Genomic DNA, 11142 nt, shown 5'->3' on the forward strand with positions numbered 1-11142 from the left:
AACGATAGATTGTTGATACCGGCCGCAGTATTTCTCACGCCCCGTGAATCCACACGGGCGCAGTGGAAATTCCACACCCACTCGTGGATTTCTCGCAGATTGTTTTTATCAACTTGTTTGAGTAATTTGGTTTAAATTTGCGCATCATGGTCGTGGGAGTCTCGACTTTTTCTTTACTTTGCTTATGTTTTTTGCCTCTTGAGTTTAACTTGTTGTTTAAGTATTTTTGAGTGTTCTTTTGTGTTAGGACCTTAGTTAAGGTTTTTTTGGGAGGTTAAGGTGGAGGAGAACACTTGAAAGAGCTCACTGGAAAGCCTCACGGCCTCCATGCGGGCGCATGGAAGCCCGTGAGGATTTCAGGAAAAATACTCAATTTTTTTGGGCTGTTTTTTTGGGCTGGTTAGAGCCTCACGGCCTCCATGCGGGCGCATGGAGCCCGTGAGGGTTTTCAGAAGTGGTCTCACGGCCTCCCTTGCGCCCGCAAGGCAGCCCGTGAGCCATGGCATATATATATGGTTTCTTGGAGATTCTAGAGCCTTCTTGAGATCTTTTTTTCTCTTCTTCTTCATCCTCCTCCCATTTCCTTCATTCCTTATCTTCAAAACACTCATTTTGATCCCCAAAAAAACAAAGGAAGAAGTGGAGATTTCATCTCCTTCCATCAAGAAGAGTTCGATTAGGGTTTAGAGAGGAATCGGTGAGTTTGATTCTTTCTTTTCTTCTTCATCTTTTTCTCCTCTCTTTCCTTGTGAGTTTATTTTTCATTATATGGTGTAAAAATCTTGTATTTTCCATGGATTCAAAGTTTAGAATCATTTTTAGAGTTGTAAAATCAAAGATTCAATGAGAATGAGAGAGATCTTTCAACTTCTAGGTTCGGGTTATCTGTAGCACCGAACAAAGTTAAGTCCTTTTTGTTCTTTTTTTGTTGATTTTTGAGGATTTTTAAAGGTTTCATTCTTGTTATATCTTCTTATTAGAGTGCTTAGAAAAACTATAGAAGCAATTTACTCCTATTTTTAAGCACATTTTTCCTTCTTTTTTAATTGGTTGTAGAATTGTTGTTGAATCTTGCTTTTTGTTGGTTGTTTAACGGCTTTCTAGGAGGAGAAGCTTCAAGCAAAGGAAAAAGAGATTATAGACAAGTAACCTTGAGGGTGTTAGCTCGCCAAGTTTGTGAGTGGGATTTACTAAATTATGGACTATAAATCATGCATGCTTATAATACTAAATTTGCTTATTTCTGAAGGATAAACTCCTTGTTGCCAATAAAAACTCTTGAAATATTTTTCAGTGTGATTTTTGGAAATTATGATGAACTATACTTTGGCTTTTTTTCCATGATTATTGAAAGATTCAATATATTATTTGTGATCTAGAAAAACCCTATATTTTATAATATATGATTTCAAGTTTTGTGTTTTCACGGGACTTGATGTTCTTGTTGGGATGTTCATAAAAGCTTATGCGAACCAAAATGATTTCATTGTGATGATGATACATTTGAACTATATTTTCAAAGAAGGTTTTGTATGATATTCTTGATGAAATTGGTTTATTGGAATTATTTTGAACAAGTCATTCACTCTTGGGATGAGACTATTATTTGTGAATATTTGTGATCTTATGGTTAGACTTTTGCTTTCCTTTTGGTATGTATATTAAGCCTAAGGGCCAGAATGATATTTATCCGTATTGATGACTCTTGTTCATGAATTGTAAATATAGTCCTGAATAAGGACACTTTTTTTATGTTGCTATAAATCTTGGGATTTTTGCTATGCAAACACCCGTGGGGTCTTGAACATATCCATGGAAATGGTGGGCTACGGCCTTCATGTTCTTGACGGGTGGTTTTTGATGGTGACAAGATTTGTCGCAAAGAAGAGTGTGGATGGTTTCCATGGGCCGACCTGCATAGAGGTGGCATGGAATACTCGTCAAACCGGTTATGCCATTTCGTGTGGGAGCGCAGAGCCCTCGACTTGATATAGTTGGGTTGTTCGGAGTCACCACACGAACTTCCCAGCGCCAACGCCAAGATATGTGCATCTTGGTGGTTTCTCGACCCAACCGCTGCCACGGTTAGCGAGGGAGGGTTTTCGAGGCTATTTAAAAATATACTTGTTTATTTTTCATCGATGATTTATACATTTTTTTGAATTATGAGTTACTAAGCCAAAGTATAAACTTGGATTTCTTACTCATATGGATTTTTGTGATGATTTAAAAATAGTTTTTATCGAGCATTTCATTGTTGTAAATTTTTATATCTTAATTTATACTTGATACCAAAGTATATTGAAATATTTTTTTACCTTTTACTTTAATATATTATGTATGGGATATAGCTCCATGTTTAGCCACTCACCGAGTAACTTAGTTACTCATCCCCCTTTATTTTTCCCTCCCCTGTGACAAAGACAAAGAAATGGGATAGAAGCGTGAAGTGCTTGGCGTAGTAGTTGTATTTTCTTAAGTCGGTATGAAGCTTATATATTTTGGCATGTAGTTGATGGATCCACTAGGATATTACCAACCCCTAATATTAATATGTATCTTTCTTCTTTGATACTTTTTATATATGTTGGTTAGCTTTTATGTTGTGTATGAGATGTATACCTCTAAGTGAATGGTTGTTGTCATGATTTAAATTAAAGTGATGGGTTGTGTAGGAACATTTGGGTATATTGATTGCTAGAATGTTTATAATTGTTATAGTGGTTTTTGTACAGAAATGTGTTAGCCTTTACGGTGATCTAGGGGTGAGTTAGTGTTGGACCTCCCTTGGGTTATCGTGGCGGTATGTCATGAGTGGGACCCGCGAGATGGGGCGTGACAATGGCACCTAGGACAAAGAAGCAAACTGATAAGAGGCCACGTGAGTCATCCTCCCGAGCCCCGAGGGCATGCGATTTTTCTATTCCCGAACATCAGGCCCGTTATGAGCGCTTTTCATCGAGACTCCGCTCTGGGACTGGACTCGATTCTCGGACATGACTATATTACGAGATCTTCAAAGTAGGGAGATGAGTTCACTGAGGAGATTGAGGACCTTGTTTTCGTGATGGGGTTGGCGCGTTATTGACAATTAGAGAGCCGACTATCCGAGAGTTTGCACCGGAGGTGCTCTCCTCGCTTGAGTTTGATAGAGCGTATGCGAGCTTCAACGGCTTTGGGCACCATTCAGCTCGAGTGTTTGGACACCACCATAGTTTGAGCATTACGCAGCTCTCCATACTACTTGGCTTATACGAGGAGGCATTCACGCATTCTCGAGCAAGACGCACGCTACTCACTCGATTATCCTCGGAACCTTGACCCCACGAGAGCTTACTGTAATGCTATGCGGTCGTGGTCGAGACGAGCCTTGGGTTTCCAGGCCACGTGCCTTTTCCCGGCCAGCCCTCATGGGCATACTTGCACGCAATCATGAGTAGGTCGGTGAATGGCCGTGGCGATAGTACTGGTGTCTTGAGCCGCCAGGAGTTGCTGTACTTGTACTCGATGGTAGAGCGCATACCGATACACTTGGGGCACATCTTGGCTGATTACATCAGGCATCAGGGATAGTACACTAGACTGGGAGCGATCTTCTCGGGTCCTTACATTATGAGATTAGTGCTGGGCATGGGTCTCTTGGATTCGATTCGTGGGGCCGAGAAGACGAGTGTACCCGCTCCCCTGGGTCTAGAGACGATGCGGTTGATGGGCATGGTCCGCAGGGTTCGGACAGGGGTTTTTGCGTTAGTTTTACCAGCCCCAGAGATAGCTGAGGATGAGGGTGATGACGCCGGAGCATCTCAGCCCGCCCCCGAGGCTCAGCCTGCATCAATGGACACCGAGGTCCCTCCAGCGGCCGAGGAACCACCTCCAGGGCGTATGTTTTCACCTTCTCGAGCCAATGATCGCTTTGAGAGGCTCGAGAATGCTATAGGAGTGGTCCGAGCCGAGGTTGCTGATATTAGGGCTACGCAGGCCACTCAGTACACAGAGTTCATGGCACGTTTCGACATATTACAGCAGATCCTAGAGCGAGACGTTGCCTCATCATTCGTCCTGCAGCCGAGGACTCTTCAGGCACCACCAGTACCTCCAGCACCTCCATCCTCGACCTCAACACCAGAGGACCCACTATATGCTTCCACTTCAACAGCAACAGTAGCGGAAACTGAGAGCGACTTCGACACTTGACTTTCCTTTTACTTTCATGCATTTTACTTTATCTTATTTTCTTGTTTTTACACTTGTTCACTCAGAAAGGTTTTTTCCTTCTGAGTTTATGTTATTTTGCATTATCGAGTTGTATTCATTGCTTCATCTTTTATACACTCGAGTTATTTTTGTTTTTCTTGAGCTTCACTGAATCCCCTCGTGTGTGCGTGCAAATGGTCTTGTCTTCTTGGAAATTGAGACTTAGTCATGGGTACGGCCAAGGTGCTTTGGCACTTGGCCGTGCAAGCTTCACAACCCGTTGGAACACTACTCCCAATGAATTAGCTTCATTAAACGCAACACTAGGAGTTAGGGGAGTATTATTTTGATTTCTTCTCCCACATCTATTTTTGAATGATATATTTTGAGTGAGCTTGCATGTGTACATTGAGGACAATGTACAACTTAAGTGTGGGGGGGAGTTTCATAATGCACACATCTTTTCTATTGTTCTTGATTGATATATGCTCACATAGCCAATGGCGGTTCACCATAGTTGCAATGATTGTATTCTTAAGTCTAGGAGAATTGTTAACATTGAATGTTTTCATACTCTAGTTCTTGCTTGAATTTTTTTAGGAATTTTTGCCCGATTTACACTTAGTGCACTACTCACTCTTTGAACTCTATTGGAAACTCATGTTCGATGTTAAAAGGGACTAGTTGGGTTTATTTTTCTTGTTCTAAACTCATTGAAAAATGAAAAGAAGGAACAAAAATAGTTTTTATTGTTTATTTGTGTTTGTTGGGTGGAAAGAGCTACCACCTATGAAGTATGAAGCTACTCTCACAAGTCGGATACTAGTTATGCCCTAATGAGAGAAAGAGCTATCTCATAGGATGAGTGAAAGCTACCACTCGGGTACAAAGAGCTACCACCTCGAAAGTGTGAAAGCCACCTTAGCGGCCGCTTTGGAAAGAGCTACCTTAGAGGATGTGTGAAGCTACTACCATCTTTTAAATATTTGTCACTTTTATAGATAAATAAGTCCCTTGTACTTAGAACTTTTGAGGAGTATACCTTGGATTGTTTTGAGTGAGTTCACACACATACACGAAATTCGGGTTTGTTGTCCTTTTTGATTCAAGTTTTTTTAGCTAGAGCATTGATTTTTTTCGCATTTAGTGTTGAAATTTTTTCCTTACTTGTAGAATACTTTCTTTTGTATACCTTGGTGAACCTAAGGCCAAGCACTTTCAATATTTTCTTCATCAATGCACGTATCAGTTTTAGTGTTTGCTTGAGGACAAGCAAAAAGTTTAAGTGTGGGGAGTTTGATAAGTGCTTGTGCGATATGAATGCGAAGCGTTCATTGCTTATGTTGAGCATTACTTTTCTCAGGTTTTTACATTAATATGATGCGTTTTTATGTTACTTTTTAAGCGTGTAGGGTTGTGAGGCCGAGTATGAAGGAAATAGGCCAATGTGGATCATAATGCACCTATTTTGGAGGAGATCTTGCTAAGGTTCAAACGCGAAGACATAGGTAAGGTGTGAGATGCTAGAGTGTGTGCCAACCTCCTCGTATTCGAGTGAGCACATTCATTTGGAGGGGCACAAAGGCAGTCACACTCGAACATTCTGATTTATGCATATAAGAACAAGAGATCCACCAACGTGCACATCATTGAAGAGGCAAGTGATTGATGACGTAAACGCATGCCCGCTTATGCGTTACCCCAATGAAAGTATGGAATTGGGAGTATTTCCGGCATAGTACTCGTAGCAGCCCACCGAGAAATCGAGAACAGAGAATCCACACGGGCGTGGAATTATCCACGCCCTGTGGAAATTCCACGTGGGCGTGTGACATCATACATGCCCGCGCAGCTCCGATTCCAGCCCTATTTAAAGCCGATTTCAGCCCCGATTTTGGTATTCTTTTCTCCATCTTTTCCCCAACTTGTGAGAGGACTTCGGCTAGGGTTTCGAGGGATATTGGCCAAGGTTTTGGAGAAGTTCTCACGGCTCGACATCGTGATTCCATTAGGAAGAAGGTTGGTAGGGGAGCTTCGATCGAGCGTATCCTATACCCGGACGAAGGAATCTTTTGGACGACAGTAGAGGACTCTCCACAAGACCATCGACACGACCATCGAGGGGTTTCTTTATGGATTCATTGTTTTTACATTCGATTTCTTTGATTGTATTGAGCTCCATGGAGAGCTAAACCCCTAGTGGGTACTTGGATGATTGTGAACTCTAGGATGTATTCGCTTTTATTGAACTTCTTTATTATGCTTTCAATAAATTGATGTTTATTGTGAGTTCCAACCTTGAATGCTTGATTGTATGAACATTTCCCCTAGAGTGACACTAGGGTTGAGAGTTCTTGTTGTTAACCTTGTGAGTGAGTGACACACCACGAGCGTTAGACAAAAAGCTAGGTTGGAGAGGGTTGAGAGGGTGAGTCGAGAGGCAGGGCAGAGCGTCCCTTTTCCCTCCGCGTGATAGATTCTACCTCCGTTCCTTGAGTTCTTTGTGGCCATAATAGAGTGAGTGGTCTAAGGGATGAACCTCCGCTGGGGCCTAGTTGCATGTGCAATGGAGTGAAGCGTTGAGAGGATCTTAGTATCTAGGGCTTAATTGTGGCTAGGGACCTTTCGCCTGGACCAAAGGGTTAGGTCTATATTTAGGAAGAGATTTATCACTTGGAATCTCTAGAGTTCATTGCAACTCTATGCGAGTGCGAGGTGTTGAGATTATTCGATTTCTCCTCCGGGACATGTATAGAGTTAGGCATAGTTGACCTTAGATTTGGGACTATGTATGTAACGATTTCCACGACTCACCATTGCATTGATTAGGAAGCATAATAGAGAGTTCTTGCACTTGAAGCGATTATCCCTAGGGTGAAGCAAGTATCCGAGTACCCCATCTTTATCGATTGCCTTACCCTCTTCTTACTTTTTGCTCTTTTTACTTATTGATTTTTATTGTTGAGAATTGAATCAATTTCACACCTATCACAATTGATCTTCCACATAGCTAAGAATCAAATTAAGTATTTTCACTCCCTACTCCCTGTGGATTCGACCCCCGCTCACCCGGGATTATTACTTCGATAAGCCCGTGCACTTGCGGGATATAAGCAATGGGAACATGTCATTGTCACAATCTCTATTCCGCATCTTAGTCTTTTTCATGTTGCTGGAATCTCGAATCATCCGTTTATTATTTTCTATCATTTTGTTTGGAAAACCAGTTTGAGGATGGGTGGACTATTTTTGGAGCAAACCACCCCATCGAGCTTTTGTGGAATCATTTCAACGCTCGATGTTCATGTAGATTCTCGCTTGTTTTTGTTTTTGATGATCGACTCAATCCGGTCTATTAGCCTCGACTTCTGCCTTCCCCGCTTCTGCTTTTGACCTCATTCTTCCAAATATATATATATATAAATTTAAAAATAAATAGATTTGGGCTTCAATGATCGGTCGTGGTTCAAGCCCCATCTTTCGCTCTTCCTTCCGACTGTATAGGAGCCCCCTTCTTCTCACTCGGAAAAACCCTCTCACACCCGACCACACCTTTCTAACTGCTGAACTAATCTAAATAGAACCCGATCCTTCCAATAGCCAATCTCGCCTCTCACTGATCGACGATCCCTCTCCCTCAGACTCGAGTCCACGAGCTATCGACTTGGCTGAGAACGTGTTTTGAGATATTATTGGATTGCGATGCCTTGATAGTGATGCCTGAATGGACACAGTCTACCATCATGTATGGTGGATGATCAAACCCCTCGAGGCTTTATGAATCGCTTTAAATGGTTAGGTAGGGCATGATGAGATTGAAACCCAAGTCTTTTTTCATCCTCGAGGGGTGTGAGGGAATACGTATGCTCGGTAGAGCGAGGAAGGGGCAAAAACTCATATATATATATATATGTAAGGGTGGAGCTTGAAGCTGGTAAACCCACATTGGAAAATGAGAGCTTCGGGAAGGAAGCCCCGCTTTTGGACTAGCGACGTGCTCCCCGGTTAGAAGAAGCACGCAGCGAGCACTACTCAAGTTCGCACTACGCCGGGCCCTCACTCGAAAGAAGGCAAACACATAGAAGTAATGAAAGGAAGTGGTCACAACCATATCGAAAAAAAGGTGAGCGGGGAATAAACCTCGAACAAGACCCGGGTCACCCAACCTAGAAGAACAAACAGAAAGAGATGGATCAACGGATCCGGAGGTTGACTTGTCAAGCGACACGCATACGTATACATAAGGAATCACATCATCACCTCCCAAGTGCGACACCATGTTGACAAAGTGGCGTAATGATTTTTGGAGAGGGTTGGTCTCAATTTTTGTCTGGTGGGGGGGATGACTCATACTCGTCTTCAAAAACCAATGCATTATCTCGAAAGACTTGCAACGTCATGAAGGTCAAAATAGTACCTCGTACCATGACCCTTATTGCTTGTTGCTTGCGGCAATATCTACAAAACCTATCTAAGTTATCATCACCAGGCTGAATGTAGTTAGAGGGAGGCAACTTAATCCTATTCATCTTCAACAAGATATCAAAATAAGACTCTGTCTTGTCAATAGGGTAACAAAAGTCCTTCCTCTGGTCTTGCTTCCTTGGGCAACCAGACGGCCCATTGCCACGACCTCGTCCTCGTCCTCCTATCCTAATTCAGCAACATGTAAATATGTGCCTTGATCGCTATAGAAATCCTTGAGTGCAATGAATAGAATGGGATAAGTAAGCTTTTCATGAAGAAGCCATTTAGCCTCCTTTTCCTGATAGAACTGCTACTTGTGCTTTGCTTACTGGACTGCCTTGGCGGGCTCCGGAAAGAAGATCTTATTTTATGAACTGCTTCATTCTCAGCCTAGCTGGACTGCCTCCTCCATAACTGGTACTGGTGTCGCTACCTATGCTGCTGATATTAAGCTAGGATCCACTTCTTGGTCGGAACTAGTGCTGCTAGACCTTACTTATTCTAGTCCTTTTACAATAAGAAAAATCATTCAATGGCTGCCAGGAAAGATTACCGGAATTCTCTCTTTACTTTAAGGCTAAGGCTTTACTTCACTTCAAGCAATTGTTCTCTTCCACCGACACAGGGATAAAGAAAGACTGATTTCCCCTTTCGAACAAAAAATTCCCCTTTCCCCTTTCACTCAAATAATGAAGTTCCGAGAACAACCTCCTTAAGAGTCATCTTAGCTTGATGTGCCGGATGTTCCCTTACTTATACTTAGTAGGACGGGTCGGACAACTAAACCATGTTGAGGACCGACCAATGGATATGTTTGGGATAATGAGGAACTGAACCCGCGGAGATAAGAATGGAATACCTGTGCTTATGTCTTTCGGGGCTTGGTCTGACTTCTTCGCCAGCTGGCTCGCATTCCAGTGTGGAAGTCGAATGATAAGAAATTTCATTGTTGTATTCTTTTTATATTACGGGGGCGGGTCCTCATGGGATCAATAGCATTTCGTAGGAATAAATAAATAAGTCTATTTAAAATTCAAATCTTGAGCAGAACTTAATAACGTGTATAGGCAGAAACCATAACACAAAAAGGTAGTTCATAGAGGTCTATAGTCCATTTTAATGTTCCGCTCTCTCCACAATATCCTACGATGACCTCTCTCGTCAGGGGCGAGAAGCCCTATCTATCAACAAATGATAGAGGATTGGAAGAAAAATCCCCCTAACATATATATGTTGGAAGATTGGAATATCACATAAATAGATAGTCAGAGGGGAGAAGGCTAAGTAAGCAAAATTGGCGAGAGAGAAAGGCTTCGACTCCTTTTTCGTAGTCCGGTGACGGGCCCATATAGAATAGAATAAAAAGAAAATCCTTTTTTTCCGGTATGCCGCTCCGCAAGCAAGGAGTGCCACGCACGAGCGGAGCGAAAACTAAGCAAGGGAATTACTATAATTAATCTAATCTCTTTGAGCATGCGAAATCCTTTGATTGCGTATGGAATATACATCCATGTCTTTCTTGTTCCACTAGCAAGGCAAGGACAAAATTCTCACATGTCCATTTCGTTATTACAACCTTCTTTATTTATGTCAAAGACAAGAAGCTACACGAAAATTCTTTTTGGGTCTCGGTTGTTCTTAACAGTGATGGCTATTCATTCAAGTCTTCGGGTAGCACCACCAGATTTTCAACAAGGTGGAAATTCTAGTATTCCGTATGTACATGTTCCTGCGACTCGGATGAGTATTCTTGTTTATATCGCTACGGCTACAAACAGTTTCTTGTTCCCATTAACAAAACATCCCCTTTTTCTTCGCTCTTCCGGAACCGGTACAGAAATTGGTGCTTTTTCTACTTTGTTTACCTTAGTGACTGGGGGGTTTCGGGGAAGGCCTATGTGGGGTACCTTTCGGGTGTGGGATGCTCGGTTGACTTCTGTATTCATCTTGTTCCTTATTTACCTGGGTGCACTGCGTTTTCAAAAGCTTCCTGTCGAACTGGCTCCTATTTCAATCCGTGCTGGACCGATCGATATACCAATAATAAAGTCTCTAGTTAACTGGTGGAATACATCGCATCAACCTGGGAGCATTAGCCGATATGGTACATCAATACATGTTCCTATGCCCATTCCAATCTTGTCCAACTTTTTCTAACTCCCCTTCTCAACCCGTATCTTGTTCGTTCTGGAAACACGTCTTCCTATTCCATCTTTTCCCGAATCTCCCTTAACTGAAGAAATAGAAGCTCAAGAAAGAAAAACCTAGTTCACTCGCTGAGAGAAGCATCCATGGCTATAGTAAAAGTTCCTCTCTGGGGAATAGAGGAGACACCCATTTTTGATTCCAGCCAAGAAGACCGAGAAAAGGAGAAGGATAAAGAATGTCATATATCTCGAGAGCTAAATCGGGTTCCCGATGAACAAGTAAGAATTGCCTCAACAAAAATGGATGGAATTGGACCTAAAAAAGCCATTCAGG

General features: G+C 42.2%; 1 protein-coding gene across 1 annotated transcript; it reads left to right on the plus strand.

Annotated features, from left to right (window-relative positions):
• Positions 1–10215: 10215 nt before the first annotated feature.
• Positions 10216–10818, plus strand: LOC120253276 (putative cytochrome c biosynthesis ccmC-like mitochondrial protein). The gene has a single exon (XM_039261597.1). The coding sequence runs from the start codon at positions 10216–10218 to the stop codon at positions 10816–10818; it is 603 nt and encodes a 200-aa protein (XP_039117531.1).
• Positions 10819–11142: the final 324 nt, after the last annotated feature.

The sequence above is a fragment of the Dioscorea cayenensis genome, unplaced genomic scaffold (assembly GCF_009730915.1).
Source record: "Dioscorea cayenensis subsp. rotundata cultivar TDr96_F1 unplaced genomic scaffold, TDr96_F1_v2_PseudoChromosome.rev07_lg8_w22 25.fasta BLBR01000030.1, whole genome shotgun sequence".
NCBI classification, from domain to species: domain Eukaryota; kingdom Viridiplantae; phylum Streptophyta; class Magnoliopsida; order Dioscoreales; family Dioscoreaceae; genus Dioscorea; species Dioscorea cayenensis.

Coding starts and splice junctions, on each gene's coding strand:
- LOC120253276 (XM_039261597.1), top strand. CDS start 10,216: ATGTCCATTTCGTTATTACAACCTTCTTTATTTATGTCAAAGACAAGA.